Here is a 21,525-nt window from a genome sequence, read left to right on the forward strand (position 1 = left end):
AAATACAGCTTGGCTTTCTTCAGATTTAATGGAGAATTTTTAATACCAACATCTTGTGGTTGTTGTTAGGCTGGGATGAGATACACCACATTCGCCATGAAACATTCTTGGAGCCGACAATATCCCAAAAATCTCTTAATGCATTGGTTTGAGAATATGCTCCTTTATGTCAAAGATAGGGGCTGCACTGGTTGGCACGTCCGCCTCACAGTGCAGAGGTTGTGGGTTCGAATCCGGCCCCGGTCTTCCTATGTGGAGTTTGCATGTTCTCCCCATGCCTGCGTGGGTTTTCTCCGGGTACTCCGGTTTCCTCCCACATTCTAAAAACATGCATGGTAGGTTAATTGGACACTCTAAATTCGCCCCTTGGTGTGATTGTGAGTGCAAATCATTGTTTGTCTCTGTGTGCCCTGCGATTGGCTGGCAACCAGTTCAGGGTGCACCCCGCCTACTGCCCGTAGAAAGCTGGGATAGGCTCCAGCGCGCCCATGACCCTTGTGAGGATAAGCGGATTGGATAATGGATGGATGGATGTAAAAGATAGTGATTTAAAAACAGTTCACCAAAAACAACTGGTGTCTTGCAAACACTAGCAGGTGTTTATTAATAACAATCTCAGACTGTAACTTTTTCATCACTGTTCCCAGGGATACTAGCTCATAGTACATAAACATTTAACATACTGTAATATTAATACTGTACTTGTATTACCTCTCTTTAAAGACAAGGAGGAGGAAGTTTACCAAACTTACCAAATCATTTATTAGAGATTATTGTGCAAATGGTCAACCTTTTTTCCATCTATCAGAGTATATGGACCGACCGAGGAATGATGCTCTTTCTCCTTTTCTTGTTTTACCCACCAAGGGGCACAGTTTCTCCCTAGCTGCTGGATCATCCGGGGAAAGTGACACCAACTCAATGTTGGATGATAATGGCCCATCAACGATGCAACTGCAACCGCATTTGTTATTCATTTTATTTCAATTGTCATAAAAGATATCTTTGCAAATCCATCCATTCTGGGTGTGTGTATGTTGGAGGGATTGATCCTTCTTGCAAGTCCCCTTGGTTCTAGAAGCGTCCCTGATAGTAGCGCTTGTTTTCAGTAACTTCTGCTCTCAGTTTATGGTTTTCTTTTTTTAGTTGTTCAATTTCCAGTTTCGTCTGTTTCAGAATGTCTTTGTGGCAATTAACATCCATCCCAAGTTGCTCTACTGTCGAAGTTAACCTTTCAATTCGACGAGATGGTGAAGTTGTTTCCATCATGAGTTCAATAGTTGAAATCTTGTGGGACGTCTCATGATTATTCGAGAGCTCTTGGGTTGCTGACAAAAAGTCGGCACTAAAGTTGGAACTCTCACTGTTGTCTTTGGAGTCCCGTTTCTTTCGTTTGTTGACAGATTTCTTGGTTGTGATGTTGGCATGGACTTTCGAGATGTCCATTGCGCCCTTGGAGGAAGTTTCTGTGTGTTTCACACTTAATGAATTAATTTCTGTTGGGTTTTCGGCGTCACTCACTTTGAAGTTAGCGTTCAACCTCAAACGGTTATCACCTCGGTTTTTTAAAATCCTTTTCTCCATACTGACGGATAATTATTCCGGGTACCAAAGATTAAATTATTACAGTCACATATTTTCTCACAAAGACAATAAAATGGCAACGTATTCTGGTTGGTCCAAACCTCGCGTTGCTTGACGGTGAAGATTTTTAACTCCACTTTCTGTTGCACAGCACGGCCAGTATCTAAACACCTCCCTCGAGCTTCAGGTCTTCTTGGCGCGGCGTTTTTGCGTTTCCTCGTCGTGTCTTTATGACGTCAGCGAACGGCAACCCTCGCTGTGTCGAGTGAGGTGTTTTATTTTCTCCATCCTATCGGTTAAATTATATCGTATATGAGTGATTATAGACTTCAAACACCAGTATCAGTGCGGAAGGATAGTTCTTAACGCAAGAGTGACGCGTTTAAGGAGTTCCGACCGACAAGGTGAATTCCAGCGAGGGTTTGTTAATAGTTAGCATTGTGGCGCTACGCTTCTAGCTTACCACCGGGAAAGGCGCTCATTGTTAGTGAATTGTTAGTAAATGCACAGGTGTACCGATGTCGCTGAACCGATTATGGACGTAGCTTCGGAACTTAGACCTAACCAGTTTCTTCTATAATTTGCCCAAGTTAGTTGGTTGTCATTATTCGATGGTTATCCTGTTATCTATGCTGCCTCGCGTTATGGGCCTTGTTACCAACTAGCACGACCCGGCTATTAGCATGCTTACCAGTCAATGACCCTTTAGCGAATTGTCGTCTTTGCATACTCAGCACCGTTATCTATTACTATAGGCACGAATAGATGACACTAAATGTACTGTTCTGTACGTTGGATTTCTGATGCCCTAAACCCATACTCCAACTAATTAGCTAAATGCTAAGAGGTTTTTACTTCAAACGTCAGATGCGTCTTTCGATAACAAGTGCACCTTTACATTAAAATATAACATGCAAGTTTTGACTCTTGTACGAATTGTGGATATTAATTTGAGACTGATTGTTGAACTGTCTGCAAATGTTTGCCACAATTCATTTAAATTCTGCTTAATTTCAAGTACCTTTACACACAATAAAACAGAGGAGTCTTGAACAATCGGATATTGTTAGCCTGATCACTTACAATTTGGGTGTACTAAAAATAGGGATTTATAGAAGTGTACTATAGCAGCATACCTTTACTTTCAAAATGCAGGATAATGCCTTTTGATGCCGCATTGCTTTATAAAGTAATTGTGTTTTTTTTGCCTACAGTTAAAATATTCTCCAATGGATACGCCTGAAAGGTTATTACAGTGTCCTGTGTCCGACAGTGAACTACTGGATTCACCAGATGAGGAAGAGGATAGGGTCATCTCAGACAGTGAGCTACTCTATGAAGAGAATGGAGAACTTGTGGAGGAGGATGAAGAGGAGGATACAGTTGAAATTGGAGGAGGAGGTTTGGCATCACAGGCGGTGGGAGGAGAAGAGGATGAGGTTGTACCTGACTTTGTTTCTGAGCCAGAGGACGAGGAAACTGAAGGAGATACTAGTGGGCTGGGACAAGAGAATGAGGCCATTTTGCTAATGGAAGGGGACGATGATGATTATAAAGATGATGATGGCGATGGACAACAGGAGGGTGAGTTGGATGGAGAGGATGAACTAGAAGATATAGATGATCAAGTACTTGACCATCCTCAGTCCCCTGAATCAGAACCAGAACACGGCAAGAACTTTGTCACTAAGGAAAACAATGGAGATTTATCAGAAGCATATGGAGAGTACAGAAGGGATGCAGCAAACCTTGGTGCTGATGTGGAGGATGAGGAAGAGGAGGAGAATGAGGAGGAAGATGGATTGAAAAGCATTGCAGAAGAGAAGACTGATATTTTGCGTGCTCGAGAGGGGAGAGCTGCTGTGTCGAGAGAGATTAAGGAAGACTCGCCATCTGTTTCCAGGGAGCTGGATGAACATGAGTTGGATTATGATGAGGAGGTTCCAGAGGAGCCCAACATCCCTACACATGACGATGAAGAAGAAGAGGACACAAAACTAGCCTTGGAAGAGGAGGTGAGCGAAGTCACGACTGTAAAGAAGCGAGAGAAGAAACCAATCCTACCCCCGTCCCCCAAAGACGGGGAATCCCGAAAGACAGATGACTCCAAAATCCGCAGAGATTCCTTTAAAGACAAGAAGAAAGAAGAGGATGATGGAGAGATTGATGAAGGAGAGATTGATGTAAGTAGACATGGTTTGACTGATAAATGCTTTGGGGCTGGACTACATGTAAGCAGTCAAAGACAGTGCATCATAGATGTTCAGATACAAATAATGAAGGTGTTTCACTATTATTTGGTTGTTGAATGGGCCAGTTCAAACCTTGGAAGAGGTGTTAGGTCAAATTTACACTTCAGATTAAAGCTTTTTTCCCCGATATTTAAATGTTTAGCAATCATATACTTAAAATAATATTCTGTAAAATGTGAAGGTGCATTTTTGTTTCATGTGCAGGATGATGATTTGGAGGAGGGGGAGGTAAAAGATCCCTCAGATCGAAAGATCAGACCCCGTCCTATCTGTAGGTTCTTCATCAAAGGTGAGTAATGTTAGAACATATAGTGAAGTATCTTGAGCTCCTTTTGCACAGACAACCTGTAAAATTGCTGCATGCTGTAATTTGTGAAGCAATCCAATTAAAGGCCTCAATATACGTGACTCGCAACAGCACAAAATTGATCACTTGGTTCAATTGTAAGAAATATATTCATTTTATGAAAGGGCATTAAAATGCTTTCCAATGATGTATAGATTGTGGAAATAGGGTAATATGTGGTTAAGATAGGTTGATTTAAATAGATGAGTATCGGGAGAACATTGATCAAAGTTGGCGATATCCCATCAATGACTTGTATAAAATTCATTAATTTTTTTCCGTTTTTGTTTTCATTAATTTTTTGAATGTTTGATTATTTTGAGAAATTATTTATTTTACACTGCCCTCAATTATTGGCATCCCTGGTTGAGATGTTCTTTAGCTTCTGATAGATTAGGTTTTTGTCTAGATAATATCCGACCCAAAAAAAAGGAAAATCCAACCTTCAATTCAAGTACATTATTCAGTGGGGAAAAAATCCCACACTAAGAATTGTTCTAGGTCAAATCATGTGTGCCACAATTATTAGCACCCCTGATGTTAATTTAATACTTTGTACAACCCCCTTTTACCAATATAACTGCACCTAATCTTATCCTATAATCTTTCACAAGATGAGAGAATACAGAAAGAGGTATCTTTTGACCATTCCTCTTTGCACAATCTCTCTAAATCAGGGGTGCTCACACTTTTTCAGCATGCGAGCTACTTATAAAATGACCAAGCCAAATGGTCTACCTACTGGTAGGGTATGATTTAATTTTTTTGTAGTGTGTATTTCCTACCCGCTACAAAAATGCAGAACATTTTTATTTTCAAATACAGGGGCAGGCAAAATGATCTGACACATTTGTAGGTTAAATAAAAGGCAAATAAAGTAAAGAAACACAGATGTGTTTTTATTTTCAAAAATACATATACAGACATGCATATAATGATTTTTTTTTTTCATATAATGACATTTTACTTTGTGATGCTCACCAGTTCAATTAATGGCAGCAACTGAAAAAGAAATGAAAAAACAATGGCATTATAAGGAAACAAAGCAAAATGGCATTCTATGAAAAAATGGCATTATATGTACTTTTCAAAAATAAAAACACTTGTTTCTTTCTTTACTTTATTTGCCTTTTATTTAACGTACAAACGTGTCAGATCATTTTGCCTGACCCTGTATATTGAGGATTCTTTATATGTACAATAAATGTACCTTGCATAGCCGCATAAGACAATATTGCACAACACAATTAACTATGAACATCTATTTTTTTTTTTTTCTTAATGTCATGCGATCTACCAATGCTACCTTTGTGATCGACTGGTAGCTCGCGATCGACGTATTGAGCACCCCTGCTCTAAATCATCCAGTGAACTGGGTCCTCTCCTCTGCACTTCCCTTTTTAGCTCACTCCACAGATTTTCAATGGGGTTGAGGTCTGGGGACTGAGATGGCCATGGTAGGATCTTAAATGTGCAAAATAAATCTGATCGGGATGTCCCTAATGTAAAGCTGTGTTGTTGTTACCTCTAGCAGAAGTGTTCAACTGAGCAGCCGCCAAAGCAGCTGCTGACTCGTCATCACGCGAGTCACATTCCTGTGTTCAAGTCTCCAATCTCCGCCAGCTCCACTTTGCAGTAATACAGAAAACCATATTTTTCTTCCTTTTCAGTCAAGAGTGACCACAAACAATAGGCATAATCTGATTCTACCTTGTTGCTGGAAGAGTGCAACTGTCATCAGCAAATAAATGTCAGTGCGGAAACACACGCAATTAAAAACATTTTCAAGGCATGCATCGACAGCCCTACTTTTAACACATCTTAACCATGGGTGCCAATAATGATCGAGGGCATTGTATATGTATGTATTTGTATTTGTCTTCGTATGTATACGGGAACTATTGATCCACCTGGTCTCATGTATTGATCAGATTTGGGATTTAAGCGTTTGGTGGGCCTCAGAGCATTTTCAGATTTCAAATTGGGCCCCACTACTATAAATTTGGGAATGACAGTATTTGATTGGAAACATACCAGAAAATAGGGAAACTTGTAAATCAGTTTTCCAAGCAGCCCAAGATATTGATGGCCATTCATTTCTTGTTTTGCTTATAACACAAGAGATAATTTGCCTGCTTTCATGGAGGACGAAGGAAATTACAAGTGGGTTACATTTAAGAGGCTGACATTAGAGTTGAGTTGGACTTTAAGAAATAGTTTTCACATGGTTTAGTACTTTGTACTTACTTTCTGTTTTTGGGGCAATTGGCCTGCTGCCAAGAAAAATGTTTTACTGATTTTTTTTTTAATTTCATTTTTTTTTGTCTGTCTTGTGTACAATTGAGCATTTAACTATCTGGCTACTTATGCTGAACTGTCATTGGCAGTTTGGTTTTTAAGTTATTTGGCCACTAGAGAGCGGAGCAGTAGAATGTGACGATATCAGAATGAGAATTTAAAAGAATTTGGACATAAATATTGGTTTATTTCTGAATAATTTGCCTACCCCAATTTTTAAATGGCTGGTGGTGCATTTGACCAAATAACATTTTTTTTTTTTTTTTAAACCAACCTGCATTTTGTAACCCTATACAGCAGGGGGTGCCCTTGCAAATGATAAATATGTTTCGGTGTACAATAAGTATCATCCAACTGCAGTATTCTGTTAGCACACAGGGAATTGCTTTATCCTGTATTGACGACACTCCAAGAACAATTGGTCTTGTAGCGCTACAAACCAACACTCTCCTCTTAAGTGTCTGTTGGTGTAACACGGTAAACATTTATTTGAGTACAATGACAACTTTATTACAAAGTTGTCATGTTATTTTTCTATTACATTATATCTGTCACTTATATAGATTTTTTTCTTTCCAGACATTAAATGGTTTTAATCTAATATAGCATATTAGAGTTCCCCATACTTGCAGTTAACTGATTGATATTGTCAAATTGTCAATTTGTTTTGATGAGCAAGGAGCTCATAAGTGGGTCTTTATTTATTGCCAATCACTCCTGACACTAACCTAAATCTGTACAAGAATGTGTTGTAACAAACTGTTATTTGGTCACTTTTGATGAACTTTCAATAACTATTTTGTTTCACCAGGGAATTGTACTTGGGGTATGAACTGTCGGTTTATTCACCCGGGTGTCAATGACAAAGGTAACTATTCCCTCATCACCAAGCCAGACCTCTTCTCACCTAATGGGGCACAGCCTGGAGGACCCCTGCCGCTTATACCCAACAACTCCTGGGTAAGTCATTCTCTCGTTCTAGTGGGTATTTGTGTCATTTGCAATTTATACGGAGGGGGGGAAAGGTTGTCAATAGTGAAACACTCACTACACACCAAAATTATTACTGTATTTTTCAGACAATAAGTTGTTCCGAAGTGTAAGTCACACCACTCAAAAATCATGAAGAAGCAAAAAACATATGACATTTCACAACCGACTCATCGTAAGTTAATCAAATATACTCACAATTTCTTGATACTAGTACTAAAGATGAATAATTATTAATTAACTTGTTCTCGGAAGGTAATAGTTATCCCAAAACATACTTTTGAACAAGCAGGTGATCATGTCATTGGTTGTATTCACCAAATGCTCAACCGCATATCAGTAAGAACACTCTTGACAGCCTCGACACACACCAATTCGACGTAGGCTGTCGTGGCCAACTGTCACGTTGGCCTAGAAGTAGGCACGTCGTACCAGAAAATGACGGAAGAACACACTGCATAAGGCGACAGAGATGCCGACTACTCTGGACCTTCTGTGCATGCGTGGGAACTAGTACCCCTGCATGCCAAGTATAAAAATAAATCCTACCTGGTATAACCAGTTGTCTCAATAGCTTCCAATAGTTTGCCTTTCTTCACTCGATCGCAGTAGCTTTTCACGGTGATGTCGAATAACGGCGGTCTTTCTTGAATTTGAGGGATTAATTCATCTTTGTTCTCTTCTGTCCAGCCAGCCATTATGTCCATAGAGGGGATGTGATAAATGAGAGAAGTTGATTTAGTTCTTTAGGAATAGCTTCAATTTTCAGTTTGTCCAGTGCACTGATTCACTATCACAGTGATCATTTGTCCCCCGACAACCCAACCCGATTCTACATGATGAATCGGCCGAACACGCCCCCCAGACTCCCCGATAACTGCTCCGACTTTCCGACGTTGCGTACTACACCAAACAGATGGCGTGTACCGACTTTCCGATGGCGGATTATTGTCTAGAGGCCTTAATTCAGCACATAAAAAGTACATCGCTGGTATCGAGCCAAAACCTCTGATTTTCACATTTGGTCAACATGCTAGTTATTTTTATTTATTCTTTTAAACAAATCATACTATTTGTCAGTCACCACATGCTTTATTTTTACAAATGTACTCATTTAAAAAAGTGTTAAGAGTAGCTTGCTGTCTTTGACAGTGCAATGTTCATGGTACAACAAACGTACTATTTTTTGATTTCCTGAAAATTGATTTTGGAAATGCAAGGTGTCCGCCTCATGCTAGTGATATGCAACATCTTACATGCGGATTACAGAGAATACGGTATCCCACGGTGCCTAAAAACGGTCTCACTTTCAACACTGTCATTAAAAAAAAAAAACTGCAGTGCATAAGGACCTGATACGATATTTAAAAAAAAAATAATAGCAATAATAAATGTGCAGTTGTTTTCAACTTAGTATTACTATAACTATTTAAAAGTCATAGTAGGCTATAATGTTTTGTTTGTACCTGTATGGGAATGACATTCTGGTAATCAAGTGACAGCAAATGGCCCGTTGTGCGGCAGGCATCTTTCACACATTGGTCCTCCCCCAAAAATGCAACCGCTGCAATTTGTCATATTTTTTTCCCTGTTGTGAGTTCAAACCACAACAGCACAACAGACATTTTAAAATGCTATAGGGGCTGACGATAGTTTAGAAAAAGGACGCAACGTATGAAAATTTCAGGCAGGTGGCCGCCAGCGCATAGCTGTCGATAGAGCCTACCCTCTGAGTGGCTGCCGTGTTAACAGGGAGTATCGCAATGGTCTCTGTGTTGAAGCCCCGATTATAAAATGACAAATGTCGCTTGTATTAGCTCGCTGCATGTCTGATGTTTGTAACAAACCAGTCTGCGTCAAAGAGCGCTTTAGAGCAAGCAAACCTGGAATCGCCGGCTTTCAAGCATTTAGGTCTAACTCTTAAGCAGTCTTCGAATCCCAGCTAGATAGTTTATCAACGCCTTTGTCGTTATGATTTTACTATTATGATAAAATTGGGTATTTCACTTTTATGAACTATGACGTGTTTTCCGGCAAAAGTACAATTAGTAACCCATTCAAACTGATTTGAGATTCAATGATTAAAAGGTAACCAAACATCAATTGCAGAGTTCAGCTACGAGTCCAGCCTATACTAGACAGACTCGTGGTGGTTGGTGCAAGCTACAAAGAATTCTAAAATTAGTGACGTATTACCGTATACCCATGGAAATTATGAGGTGATAGTAAAGCGGTGTCAAAATTTGAATATCGCCCAACCATTAAAATGTTTATGTAGGGGCCAATGTTATATACTGTACAGTATATTACAAGATTTAAGAATAATGTACATCTGTTTTGCAAAATATTTCACTCAAACCAAACTTATTCGATAAATTCATTACAGCTTCAGATGTTTCTGAACAACCAGCTTGAAGTTATCTTGAGTGCTATGGGATACAAGCAGATAAGGGCAAAGTTTAATCCCAACAACAGAATGGATGCCTTATTTCGGTATCCAAACCCATTCAGCACTTAGTTACACACAATCAGAAGACACTTTGGCTGGATCCCCCTCAGCCTGCTCGATCACAAGCACCTGACAAACAACAGCATAGAGATTTTTTTGTGTAAGTCTCCTATGGGGGTGGTGTTCCTATGTGTTTCGATTCATGTTGTCAGTCAGTTGTTTCAGCAATTCCACAAAAGCAGTTGACACCATTGAGAAGGCTCAAAGATTCATCATTGTTGTGTCTCCATTTTCCATGCTGTAACAGAGCAGAGAAGGGAGGAAAAAGGATTGAGGAGAGGAAACTGTGTAGGAGAGCATCAGTCATCTGTCATTTAACAACATATCTGGCAAAACTGGAAAAGTACTTCTTGCCTTTCCCCAGTGTACTTGATGAAACAACAGACGGTGACATTTACATGTCATTTTAAACACTTAAAATTGCATCTAAAACTGTTAAAAGTATTTTGCATTAGCAAGCAGTTCTGTGCAAAGTAACTCACTTTTAATTCACTTAAATCACAAATAGCACATTTAAAAAAAAAAAAAAAAAAAGACATACCTCACTTATAGTGTACAAGTGACGTGGAACCAGCAGCTCCCCACTTTTCAAACAGTTGTAAAAGACGTGCTGTGTACGTACCCATCATGTTTCGGGATGAACGTCCCCTATAAGGAAATGGTTGTAATTGTTGTAATGATTGCAGCAGATTAGGGATAGACCGATATGCTTATTTCAGGACCGATACCGATCATTAGTAGTCAAAGAGGCCGATATTTATTTGTAGAGAAAAGGGGTAAAATGGTGTCAAATTTATGAAAAAAAAAACTGCAACACTTGACTTAGTTTAAATGCCTTTAAGTCCATGTTTATTAAACAACTTTAGTAATGTACAAGATGTTAAAGCTTTTCTAGATCTTAAAAAATAGACAACTTTGATTTAAGTCTCACAAAAACGTGCAGGGAGCTCCCGGGCTCAGCTGCATGTCTTATAGTTCAATGAAAACAAACATCTCCTTACAGTAAATAGTATTCTAAAAATTAAGCATGTTTCCAAGACCGGACTTTCACATGCAGTACTTTGCCGTAAGTTTTTGCACCATGTACAGCACTTGGAGCGGTGTTTTAAAGTGCTCTATGAATTGAGTTTAGCTTTTCATTACGTGGCTTACAGACACGCACACACTGACACTCACTCGCATCTTACTTTTATTGCCATTTCCGGATATTATCAGCAACTTCTCTCAGGAGCCATGTCATTCACAAAGAAAATTAACTGTTGTGACATCGGGGGAGTGGTTGGCTTGAGCCGCCAGGTAGCTTACTGTGGTGAGCAGAACTGCCCCATGTGTTTATATGACATTGACAAGTGAGTTACAAGTGAGTAGAGCTGGGCACTTGACCCTTTACTGCCGGGCCGGCCGTGACCCTCCACCCTTGACTTGGGTACCCTTCCGGCCGCGACCCCCCGGCCATACTCATAAACATTGTCGGCCCTGGAGCTTCAGTAAGTACTGGTGTACCACTGCCAAGTATTACAGCAATAAGAATGAGAAAAGGGTGTTAACTACAGCAATCAAAATGAGGAAAAAATGTATTTGATATGTGACGTGTGACAAAGTGTCACCCAGCGAGAGAGAAAAACTCAGTCGCCATGACAACACCCATTCACATAGATTGGCCAACGTATTCAGAATAAAGTTGAATAACAAAACAAAAATTTACAGAAAAGTGCATTTTCCCACTCATTCATCGCTGTGACATGTAGACTATGCTGGCGTCACACTAATAAACCGTCGTAGTTTGTGCAACATGTCTCGGGAATACAGGCTAGTTATGAATGATGCGGACTAAAAGCGTGTAAACTGAATGTTAACCGATCATCCAGGATGTCACGTTTGACTCGTTAAAGTACTGAGTGTGTGTGGGCGTGCGTGCGTGCGTTTATATTTGTTGGTTCAACTCAGCGACTATTTTCTGAGTGTGTGTAATTAAGCTTTTGTTTAGCGTGCTTGCGCGATCGCCAAGTTTTCCTCGTAATCCATATGGCTTGAGGTGCAACAGAGTTGCTCTTCACCGTGACCGTTTTGGCACATCTAGCAATGTTATTCCCACCGACGTCAGTCTTGTCAACCCCAAACCATTTACAGACGACGGACGACATGGACTCGCGCCTCGCTATGAATATCCGCTTGACACTCCTCCAGGAAAGCTCCGCTGTAGTGCGTACAGTCACGTGAACGGGTCCTGCCCGCTGATTCGGTGAATAATTATTACTTCCTCCTCCTCCGCCGTCAATGCGCTCTGATTTTTCAGCATTTCCTCATACTTTGCGGCCGTCGGCTGACTCGTTTCAAGGCAGTATTAATACTCGATAATGTAAAATTACACATCGTGAAAGCAAGATTGACGATGATATCGATAACGACATATATCGCCCACCTCTAGTCTGCATCATATTTTTATTCATGGAAATAGATTTCTTTTTATCAGCCCCCATCAACATATCGGTCAAGCGCACCCTTAGCCCCAGGAGAGAATAAAATCCTGGCGCAGAGCCTGCTCTACACACTTCTTCCCACACACCAGTGTCAATTTCAAGGAGAGCGAGGGAGAGAAAGAGAAGGAAAGAAAGAAAGAAAGAGAGAGAGGAAAAAAAGAGCTGGTGGGTCCTGGGTCGCTATAGCACTGGACTCATTCATTTATTTAAAAAATAAATAACTTGGAAAAACGCCTGCAATATTGTGTTTGAGTACATATTTACCTTCTATCTTGTTTAAATATTTGTTCCTAATTGAATGGCTTTCTTACGGCACATTTAAGTGCTTGAAAAAAGTGAGAGTGGCGTATTAGAGCTCAAGATGTAACTATTTTGTGTAGCTTTTAACTGATCTGTTTCTTATATTCATACATAAATGTACGTGCTTGTAAATGTGCTCCAAAAAGTGTGGATGGATTTTTTTTTTTCTCTACACAGAGAGGGGGAAATTTGTTTTTTAAAAAGCGTGTACATGAGGCCTAACTCTCGGAACATGCACATGCTCAGAGTAGAGTTAGGGCATCACATTTTATTCATATTTCCAGTTCTCATTTCCCGCCAGGGCACGATGGCAAAACAGCGCAGTCGTTTTGACAGTGGAGTATTTCATAAGATCGAGGGCAGCAAGAAAAACGTACAAGAGGCGGCAGGAGCATAAAAAGCAGGCATTTCGTGGGTATGAGACTTATAGAGATTTATAGAGCCATGGCTGCAGAAGTATCCATTAATTTTTAATGGCCTCCTTGATCCTCCATTTAAATTTTTTTTTCCAGTATTGGCGGTTGAGATGTGAAATGTTAAACATTCAATTCGATTTTATACAATAGAGTTCTTCCTTTCAGTTTTGACTAATGAGCATAATTTGTTGTCTTTCAGGCTGCACCTGCAGTAGAGGAGCTCCCTCCTCCTCCACCCCCTGTCGATCCTCCTGTGGAAAGTGCGTGGGAGAGGGGACTGAGGCATGCCAAAGAGGTAGGTAGCTGTCACTGTCAAAACTGGATAAATCACACAGGTGGTTTTGTTGCGTTTTTTGCTAACTGAGGATAGGGAACTGAAGTAGCAGATCAATGATTTTTGATAAAAATAAAGTCACTTAGAAAAGATACTGTTAGATAGTTGAGATAGGTAATGGTAATCCTCAACTGGCCTGGAGAACAACATTATTTAAATTAGGGCTGAACGAGTAATTGCCTTTGCAATATAATCGCTATTTGAGAGCGCAATATTGTAATCGTGAAGGCTGCGGTTTAAATGGTCATTACTTTATTGACAGCAGAGGGTGCACCAAGCGCTAAGCTAATGCTGCCGCGCTCGCTTTCATCCACGCTAGCTTTCAGCTCTCTAAAATGCGTGATCTTTTCACCTCGCATGGTTAAAACTTGCCGAGTGGGGGAGGGGGGGGAACTCACCGTGTACGTGTGTTGTCTATTTTGTGATGTTTTGACTCCCGTCGTATGTCGGAACGTGTGTGTGAGCTTCGTCTGATGGCTGTCGGATGTGTGCCACTGTTGTAAAGGTTGACTTCGAAATTTGAGCACACACACAGAGACTATGGTGAGCGGCTAATTGTCAAATAAAAACACATCTGTGCAAATTTCTCAAGCGGTCAAATATTAAGAGGATGAATTCGGCCGTATGTTTCGACCCAAAAGACAGACGAAAAGATGTTGACACGCTGCCTAGTGGTAATGCCCGCTAGCACTTGATATTACTCATAAGTAGGGATTATTTTACTTTTCCTTCCGGGCGGTGTGTGTGATGTCAGTAACTGGAGATCGGGTAATCTTTAATTTTATACATGACATGTATGTTTTATTTATTTATCGGCCTATATTATAAGTTGAGTGAGTGATTAAGAAGTGCAGTCCACGTTTACATATCACGTTTCATGAAACAAAGTGACGTGTAGGAAGTGCCACTGGATTGTTGTTTATCGGTCTATATAATAAGTTAAGTGATTAAATAAAGCAGTCCATCTTTACATTGTTTCATGAAACAGGGTGATATGTAGTAAGTGGAAAAACTACTGATTTGTTTACATTATTGTTATCTGCACTTGAGTTTGTGCCTTTACAGTAGGCGTGGGCGATCTAGCAAAAATATCAGAGCACGATTTTTTACAAATAAAATCACAATCACGATCTAATGACAATTTTTTGTTTTACATCATGTTTTTAATACTAATTTGCACATTTCTGACCATTTTCCTCATGTTAAACATACAAAACATTTAAAATGTGTATAAAACTCTAAAAGAAAAAAATGACATTTTAAGTCAGCTAAGCTTTCTGATCAGGTTTTAATTTGAATAGTGACAATTTTTATCAAAATGTGCATTGAATGTAAACATAAAAGGTAACAATGTAAACATAAAAACACAGCTCATAACGCAGGTCTCGTACTTCGAAGAGTCTTTTAAATGGGAATCATGTCTTCAGCAAGGTAATAGTAGTTCAGTACAAAGGTAAAGTCACTGCCTCAGTTACTTCTTTACACTGCTTATTTGTTTTTTCATATGGAGTGCTCTTGTTAAATGGCTGTGTTACCGTGGGTTGCATTAGCTTGGAGCTCGCGGGCTGCCTCCGGCTACCAATGGTCTGATCTCCGTTTGCGTTGGCTGTCGGCGCTGACGTCCGAACGGAGTCTCTGCAAACTACTGGTTTGCGCTTTCTCCTCTGAGGAAAAGCCAAACCAAATCGACACTGTGGGTGTGGAGTTTCTTTTCGGGACCAACTCTGCTTCGTGGTGATTACCGCTATAGCTCGCCGCTGTATACAAACAAACTGGGAGGCGGGGAGTGTCACGTACGATGCATTGTGCGTGCTGTGATTGGTTGGTCTTGAATACGCGTCACTGGCTTTGCGCCGCCATTGAGCTAAACTGTTTATAGATTGTACCTTGTAGACGATCAAACGATCTTTCGGCTTTATGAGATTGTGAACATGTTGAATCGCTTAACGATCTAATATCGTCATATCGCCCACCCCTACTTTACAGTATAGTATATACTTATGTTTATACCACACCCATGTAAGAGACTTACTTATGTTACCAAACTGCAGAAAATGTTATATTTAATATTTAATAAGTTTATACCTGGAATTGTAGCAGATAAACTGTATTTTATATGAAAGAATGCTTCATTTTGCCTTTACCTCTGTAGTCTATAATGTATAACAAATCTGATATTGGATCTTGGGGGAGTGGGGCGTCGCAACTCATATGGCAATCCTAATTTTGAGGGGGGAAAAAAATCACAATTAGATTATTTTCCATAATTGTTCAGCCCTATCAATGATCAATTAATATTCATTCACTATGCCAAACAATGCTAACTTGTTTTCGCAGAGGACATGGAAATCTTTCATTAGTGTAGTATGTAGCCGAGGCTTTTGGTTATTTTCCCTACCGCATCTAGTTTGATTCTTTAATTGTGCGGTACAGGGTCACCCCACTCCATATTTTTGGGAAAAATGAAAAATATATGACAATTTTCATTCAAGGAAAACAAGAGAAACATCATCTGCTTTCCTAGTCAAATGACTTCAGTATTCTTGATTTCGTAATGTGAGTGACATCGGGGCCTATCTCAAAACAATGTTTATGAGTTTGAATATCAAATATCTTGTCTTTCTTGTCTATCTTATTCAATTGAGTATAGTTTGAAAATAATTTGCAAATAATTGTATTCTGTTATTATTTAAGTTTTACACAACGTTTTAACTTTATTAGAATAAGCGTTTGAAGTTTCCGGATATAATTGGCCTATATTTTAAGATTAGCATATTTTTTAGCTGGTTGCTATACGCTAGGCTTCGGCCACCTTGTAAACAAACCTCTGAAGGTCAAGAGAAGGGCACTGTCATTTTTGATGGATGTTATGTTTGTTAAATACAGAAGTGATTGGAACATTCGTGAATAATGTTTTCTATGACATCTAACTTGATGTTGGGCATATCTGCTTTTGGAACCGCCAAGCATGCACTTAGACATGGCTATGTTCATGTTTCAAACAAATTCTGCTTGTTTATGTCCTTTAGATGTTGAAGAAAGCCACCATCCGAAAGGAACAAGAGCCAGACTTTGAGGAGAAACGTTTCAATGTGACTATTGGAGAAGATGAGAGAGAATTTGACAAGGAGAATGAGTTCTTCAGGGAACGCAGCTACCGCATAATCAGAGAGTATGATATACCTGCATTTACTGCACCGATTCCTTCATTGAAACGAGTTCTTCACATGTAACCGCTTTAAATGTTCTGGTTGGTGTTTGGAGATGGGGACCCGAGTCGACTCTCTGGGCAGTCGCTGTTTTGTTACTTCAAAAAAATTAATTTGACTCTCGGCTTGAAAGTTAGAGAGACTCGTGACTTAAGTGGACTTATGCTTACTTGACAGACTTAATTGTTTTTCATTTTACCATATTTTCCGGACTATAAATTGCTCCGGAGTACAAGTCGCACCAGCCATAAAATGCATAATAAAGAAGGATAAAAACATATATAAGTCGCACTGGAGTATATGTCGCATTTTTGGAGGAAATTAATTATGCTCTCTCTGATGGTAACATTTAGCTAACATTCACACATGAAGCATACAAGAAAGTTACGGTAAGATAACTTTAAACTCACCAAAACCTTTGTAGATCAATTAAAATATTTTATTTATCCCCGACCTTTAGAATGTTTCCAAGTCTCCAAAAGTATTTATGTATTCGGTCGCAATTATCTCTTTGTTGTCTCCCCCGCTCTCAGCGTGGAACGTGTAGCTGATGCAAGACCCCAGCCAGTGTCTTAAAGCAACAGTACACTATTTTGTATAGATGTATATTGATAGACAGTCAAATTGTCTTTATCATACTATTTTAATTACGTATTTATCAAAATGTTAGATTTTAACCGTTTAAATTATTCATGCATTTTAATAGCTGTTAGGATTTATCTTTGTTTCTTGATGTGGGTAACAATAAGATGTGAAATAATATACACTATACATGTTATTCTGCCCGTTGTAAAGTCAATATGTAATGCAGGTTTATATGCAGCCATAGAACGCCCTCCTGTGGTTATTTGGTGTAGTGTTTGCTGACATTGAAAAGGAAAGAGATACAATATAATGTGTTAATAATTTCACACATAAGTCGCTCCAGAGTATAAGTCGCAACCCCAAACTATGAAAAAAAATAGGGTATGTTTAAAAATACAATATAAAATTAATTCAGCTAAAATATAACCTGTTGGTTTGAGTGTGCACATTGGGAATGGACTCATGAATCAATCCAATTAATCCAAGTCACGCCCTACAGATTCACCTATTTGTGGATTTTTTTGGTCCAGTATTTAAAATATTTTTATTTTATTTTTGGGGATGTTGGCCAACACACGTTTGTTGTGGAAAATGCTTGTTGCCAGTATATTGCCACTTATTCAGAATTTTCTGGGTTAAAGAAAGGGTTTCTTTTTTCAATGCAATTGAATGGATCTTGGTTATTTGCGGATTTTTGCTGTTCGCTGGCCATCATGGTCCCCGTACCCTGTGAATAGTGGGGGTCCACTGTACATGTTATTAAAATTAATTAGCGGTATGTTTAACTTAAAGACCATGAATGGAATAAATTTTCTTTAACAATTAACAAAAATCTGCATTTCCGAACTCATCTACTTTTCCCAGTTGCAATGGGGAAGCTTGCAGTCTCAGAATAAAGCAAACCAATTGAGAGAGTTTAAAGCCATCAAGGAATCATTGAGGCCACATAGATCTCAGTTTACCAAAAAACTTTGATTCTTATGACATTGTTGAATTCACATCTAATATATTGAGAGGTGTTATACAGTTGAGTTGAATTGGATAATATTATTTGACCTTATTGATCTCCTTATGAAGACCAGCTCCCGCAGGCAAGACTGCATTAATTGGTAGCTTGACTTTCCCTTGAAAGAATTGACCCAGGACTTTCAAGCTTAAAGGTTAAGACTTGAGACTTGCACGTGTGTGACTTAGGGTTGTTACTACAGTACAATATCGCCAAGCTCACAGTTGTACAGTACATTAGTTTGTGTAGATGGTGTTGGTGATTAAGTGACACTTAAAACTGTTGAAAGTACTAAATGGGCTGTCACTTGTATAGCGCTTTTCTACCTTAGGTGCTCAAAGCCCTTCACACTGTACATCATTTATCTACTGATGACGCAGCATCAGGAGCAACTGGGGTTCAGTATCTTGCTCAAGGATACTTCGACATGGTCACAATGGCCGAGGATTGAACCCACTCTGGGTTGGGAGACAACCTCACTACCACTGACCCATGCCGACCCCCCCCCCCCCCCCAAGGGTGGTTTCAATTTCAGTAAAAAACAATCAAAAAACAAAACAATAACATAAAAAGTCTGTTGGCCCAATACACACTTTCAGTTGTTCAATATATGTATCGGCAAATTGAAAGCTAAAAAAAAAAAAGAACTTTTAAGTTTAATTTTAGCGTTACAGAAAACAATTGGCAGTAATTTGGTGGAATGACTTTATAATATACATTTATAAAGTTTGTAACATGTGCATTTATTTGTATATACATGTCTGGATGTACATTTCTATATTTTGAGATAATTTGGATGTGTGGTCTTATGTTTTTTAACGCACTGCCAAGGTATCGGCTCGGGACTCTATCGGCAGATACTTGTAACCAAAGACCTGGACTCGGTGCAAAAAAGTGTGATCGGGACATCCCTACAAATTACACAAGTTTCTCCAATTACTCAGCGCTTTTCTTAATTTTTTTTCTTGTTGATGCTTTAAACAATACAAGACAATCAATAGAAAGGAATTATTTTCTTCATTAACATTTGATTTGCTCTTCCAGAGAAATGGACCTCAGAGAGCCAGTATATGGGTAAGCATTGACTATTCTTTGTTAAAAGCTTGCTTTATCATCCTAGTTGGTAAAGTTAATTACTGGTTGTTGCATAAGGCAACAAAGGGTCGGGGGTTAAGCAGCAAACCTTTAACTCAAATGTAAATGTATCAATATTTTTGAGTCCATTACATTTCTGTAATGTGTTTGCAGTGATCAATATGCTGATCCATACTATGACTATGAAATGGAGGCCCTATGGCGAGGTGGGCAGTATGAAAACTTCAGAGTGCAGTATACGGAAGCTCCTCTTCCTTACCACTATAATGTAAGTATGCTGTACTTGTAATGATTTATACAAGCTGCTAATCTGCGTTGTGCTCAAATAGTGCATGGGACTTTTTTTTGTTACTTCGACACTGATTGTTTATTTTATGCAAGGCACCATTTAACATGAATAACTTTTAAGGAACGTTTTGCATTACCGTAATTGTATGACATGCATGCATGACCAATAATGTCAGGCACTGGCTCACCTCTTTCAAGCGTGTCAAAGGATGGCAAGTGTACCAAACCTCAAAAACCTGGAAAGTTGCAGTAGATTGTCATCATAAGGCAATACTGCATGTAAACATATTGAAAGGGGTACTCACCCCACTATCAGACTCTTGCTCCACCCCTCACTAATATTTGAAAACTTTTAGTTCAAAGGGGACGCTGCTTGAAGGACCATTGGGCTTGCGAGGGAGGAGTGGGTTGGGTGTGGTCTGGTTGTGATTGAAGCAGCAGTGATAAACTACGATCCAAATCATTTCTATTCTACGACAAGCTATGCTAAATAAAATAACCAAATGCTATGCTAATAAATCACTAAGCTGAAAATCAGTGCAAAGTGTTTGCTAACGCTACTATTCCACCTCAAACTATGGAGGTGTGTACGAGACTGAGCCGCTTGTATAACCCATGGTGGCAGAACATTTACGTCAAGATCTCTACAAGTCCAACCAGAGGACAGAAAGCCAATTGTGTTATTACAGATCTCACCCAGTGAGTGAGCCCTTCAAGACCCTTGCTTTACCGTGATTTTATTTCACCAGCATTCACACGACAGGCTATTTAGAATCTTATGTTCACCTTCATGTTTTTGACTTACGGGGTGGGTGGCTGCAAACACCCCAAGAGAATGTAACAAGCAATAGAAGAACATGTAAACTCCACACAGACACTGAACAAAACCCTTCTATCTTTGCATATCATTGTGCCACAGTTGTGTAGTCCAGATGAGATAAACATCCAAGAATGACTTTCAAGAAGAGCGTTTTGGCTAAGCAAGACTGCAGATGTCATTCTCATGGTGATCAAATCCTTTGCATTGTTGTTAAAAAAAACTTAAACATAATATATTCTATTGATTTTGTCACCATTCTAGGAGCGTGAAAGGGAACGGGACCCTCGGGAGAGGCACAGAGATCGAGAGCGGGAGAGGGATCACCGAGAGAGGGAGCGCCGACAGAGGGAACGAGAGCGGGAAAGAGAGCGGGAAAAGGAGCGAATGAGGCGGAAAGAGGAGTGGGAGAGGGACAGGATAAAGCGAGATGAGAAGGAGAGACCCAAGATGCGTCCTCCTCGAGACATGCGGGAGAAGAAAGAAGACAACAAACTCAAGCCACAGTCACCTTTAATTCTGCCACCCAAGTAAGTAAGATTTCAACGTGGTCAAACCTCTCACATCTTGGTACAAGGAAGCAGAGATGGTGACTTGACTAACTGCGACTTGGGCTGGAGTCGATCCCAAGACTCTGTTTTGAAATTGTGACTGAACATTACAGAAAATAAAAGTCCTGAGACTTGACTTGGAAGTTGAAAGAATCTGGACTTAACTAGAAACTGATGACTTAAAAGACTTGATTTTTATTCATGTTTGGTTTCATTCAATTTAAATGATTATGATAAATGATAAAATATAGAATCATTTAGTTAGGCCATAATTGACATCTCAGTCCCTGTCACAGGTAGAAACATCTATCTGTATTGTGCGAATTTGAAAAAAAAAAAATTTAAGAGCTTAGACATGCGGCTTTCACACAGCTCTGAGTTTATTATTATTATTTACTGTTTCAATCAAAAATGGAAAAATAAAGTGTCAGTGCAAGAGAAGCCGCTATTTTTAATTAAAAAAAA

General features: G+C 39.4%; 1 protein-coding gene across 1 annotated transcript in view; it reads left to right on the forward strand.

Moving 5' to 3' along the window:
- Nucleotides 1–1,749: 1,749 nt before the first annotated feature.
- Nucleotides 1,750–21,525, forward strand: part of zc3h18 (zinc finger CCCH-type containing 18) — a 46,642-nt gene continuing 26,866 nt past the window's right edge. Inside the window, exons 1-9 of the mRNA XM_086027889.1 lie at nucleotides 1,750–1,988; nucleotides 2,799–3,767; nucleotides 4,041–4,125; nucleotides 7,292–7,440; nucleotides 13,375–13,470; nucleotides 16,539–16,681; nucleotides 19,354–19,383; nucleotides 19,558–19,672; nucleotides 20,774–21,039. Coding sequence (XP_085884015.1) covers nucleotides 2,814–3,767; nucleotides 4,041–4,125; nucleotides 7,292–7,440; nucleotides 13,375–13,470; nucleotides 16,539–16,681; nucleotides 19,354–19,383; nucleotides 19,558–19,672; nucleotides 20,774–21,039 — 1,838 coding nt within the window. The 5' untranslated portion in view covers nucleotides 1,750–1,988; nucleotides 2,799–2,813. The remainder of the gene's footprint in view (nucleotides 1,989–2,798; nucleotides 3,768–4,040; nucleotides 4,126–7,291; nucleotides 7,441–13,374; nucleotides 13,471–16,538; nucleotides 16,682–19,353; nucleotides 19,384–19,557; nucleotides 19,673–20,773; nucleotides 21,040–21,525) is intronic.

The sequence above is a fragment of the Filicampus tigris genome, chromosome 4 (genome assembly GCF_054856515.1).
Source record: "Filicampus tigris isolate MCC_2025a chromosome 4, RoL_Ftig_1.0, whole genome shotgun sequence".
Classification (NCBI taxonomy): Eukaryota; Metazoa; Chordata; class Actinopteri; order Syngnathiformes; family Syngnathidae; genus Filicampus; species Filicampus tigris.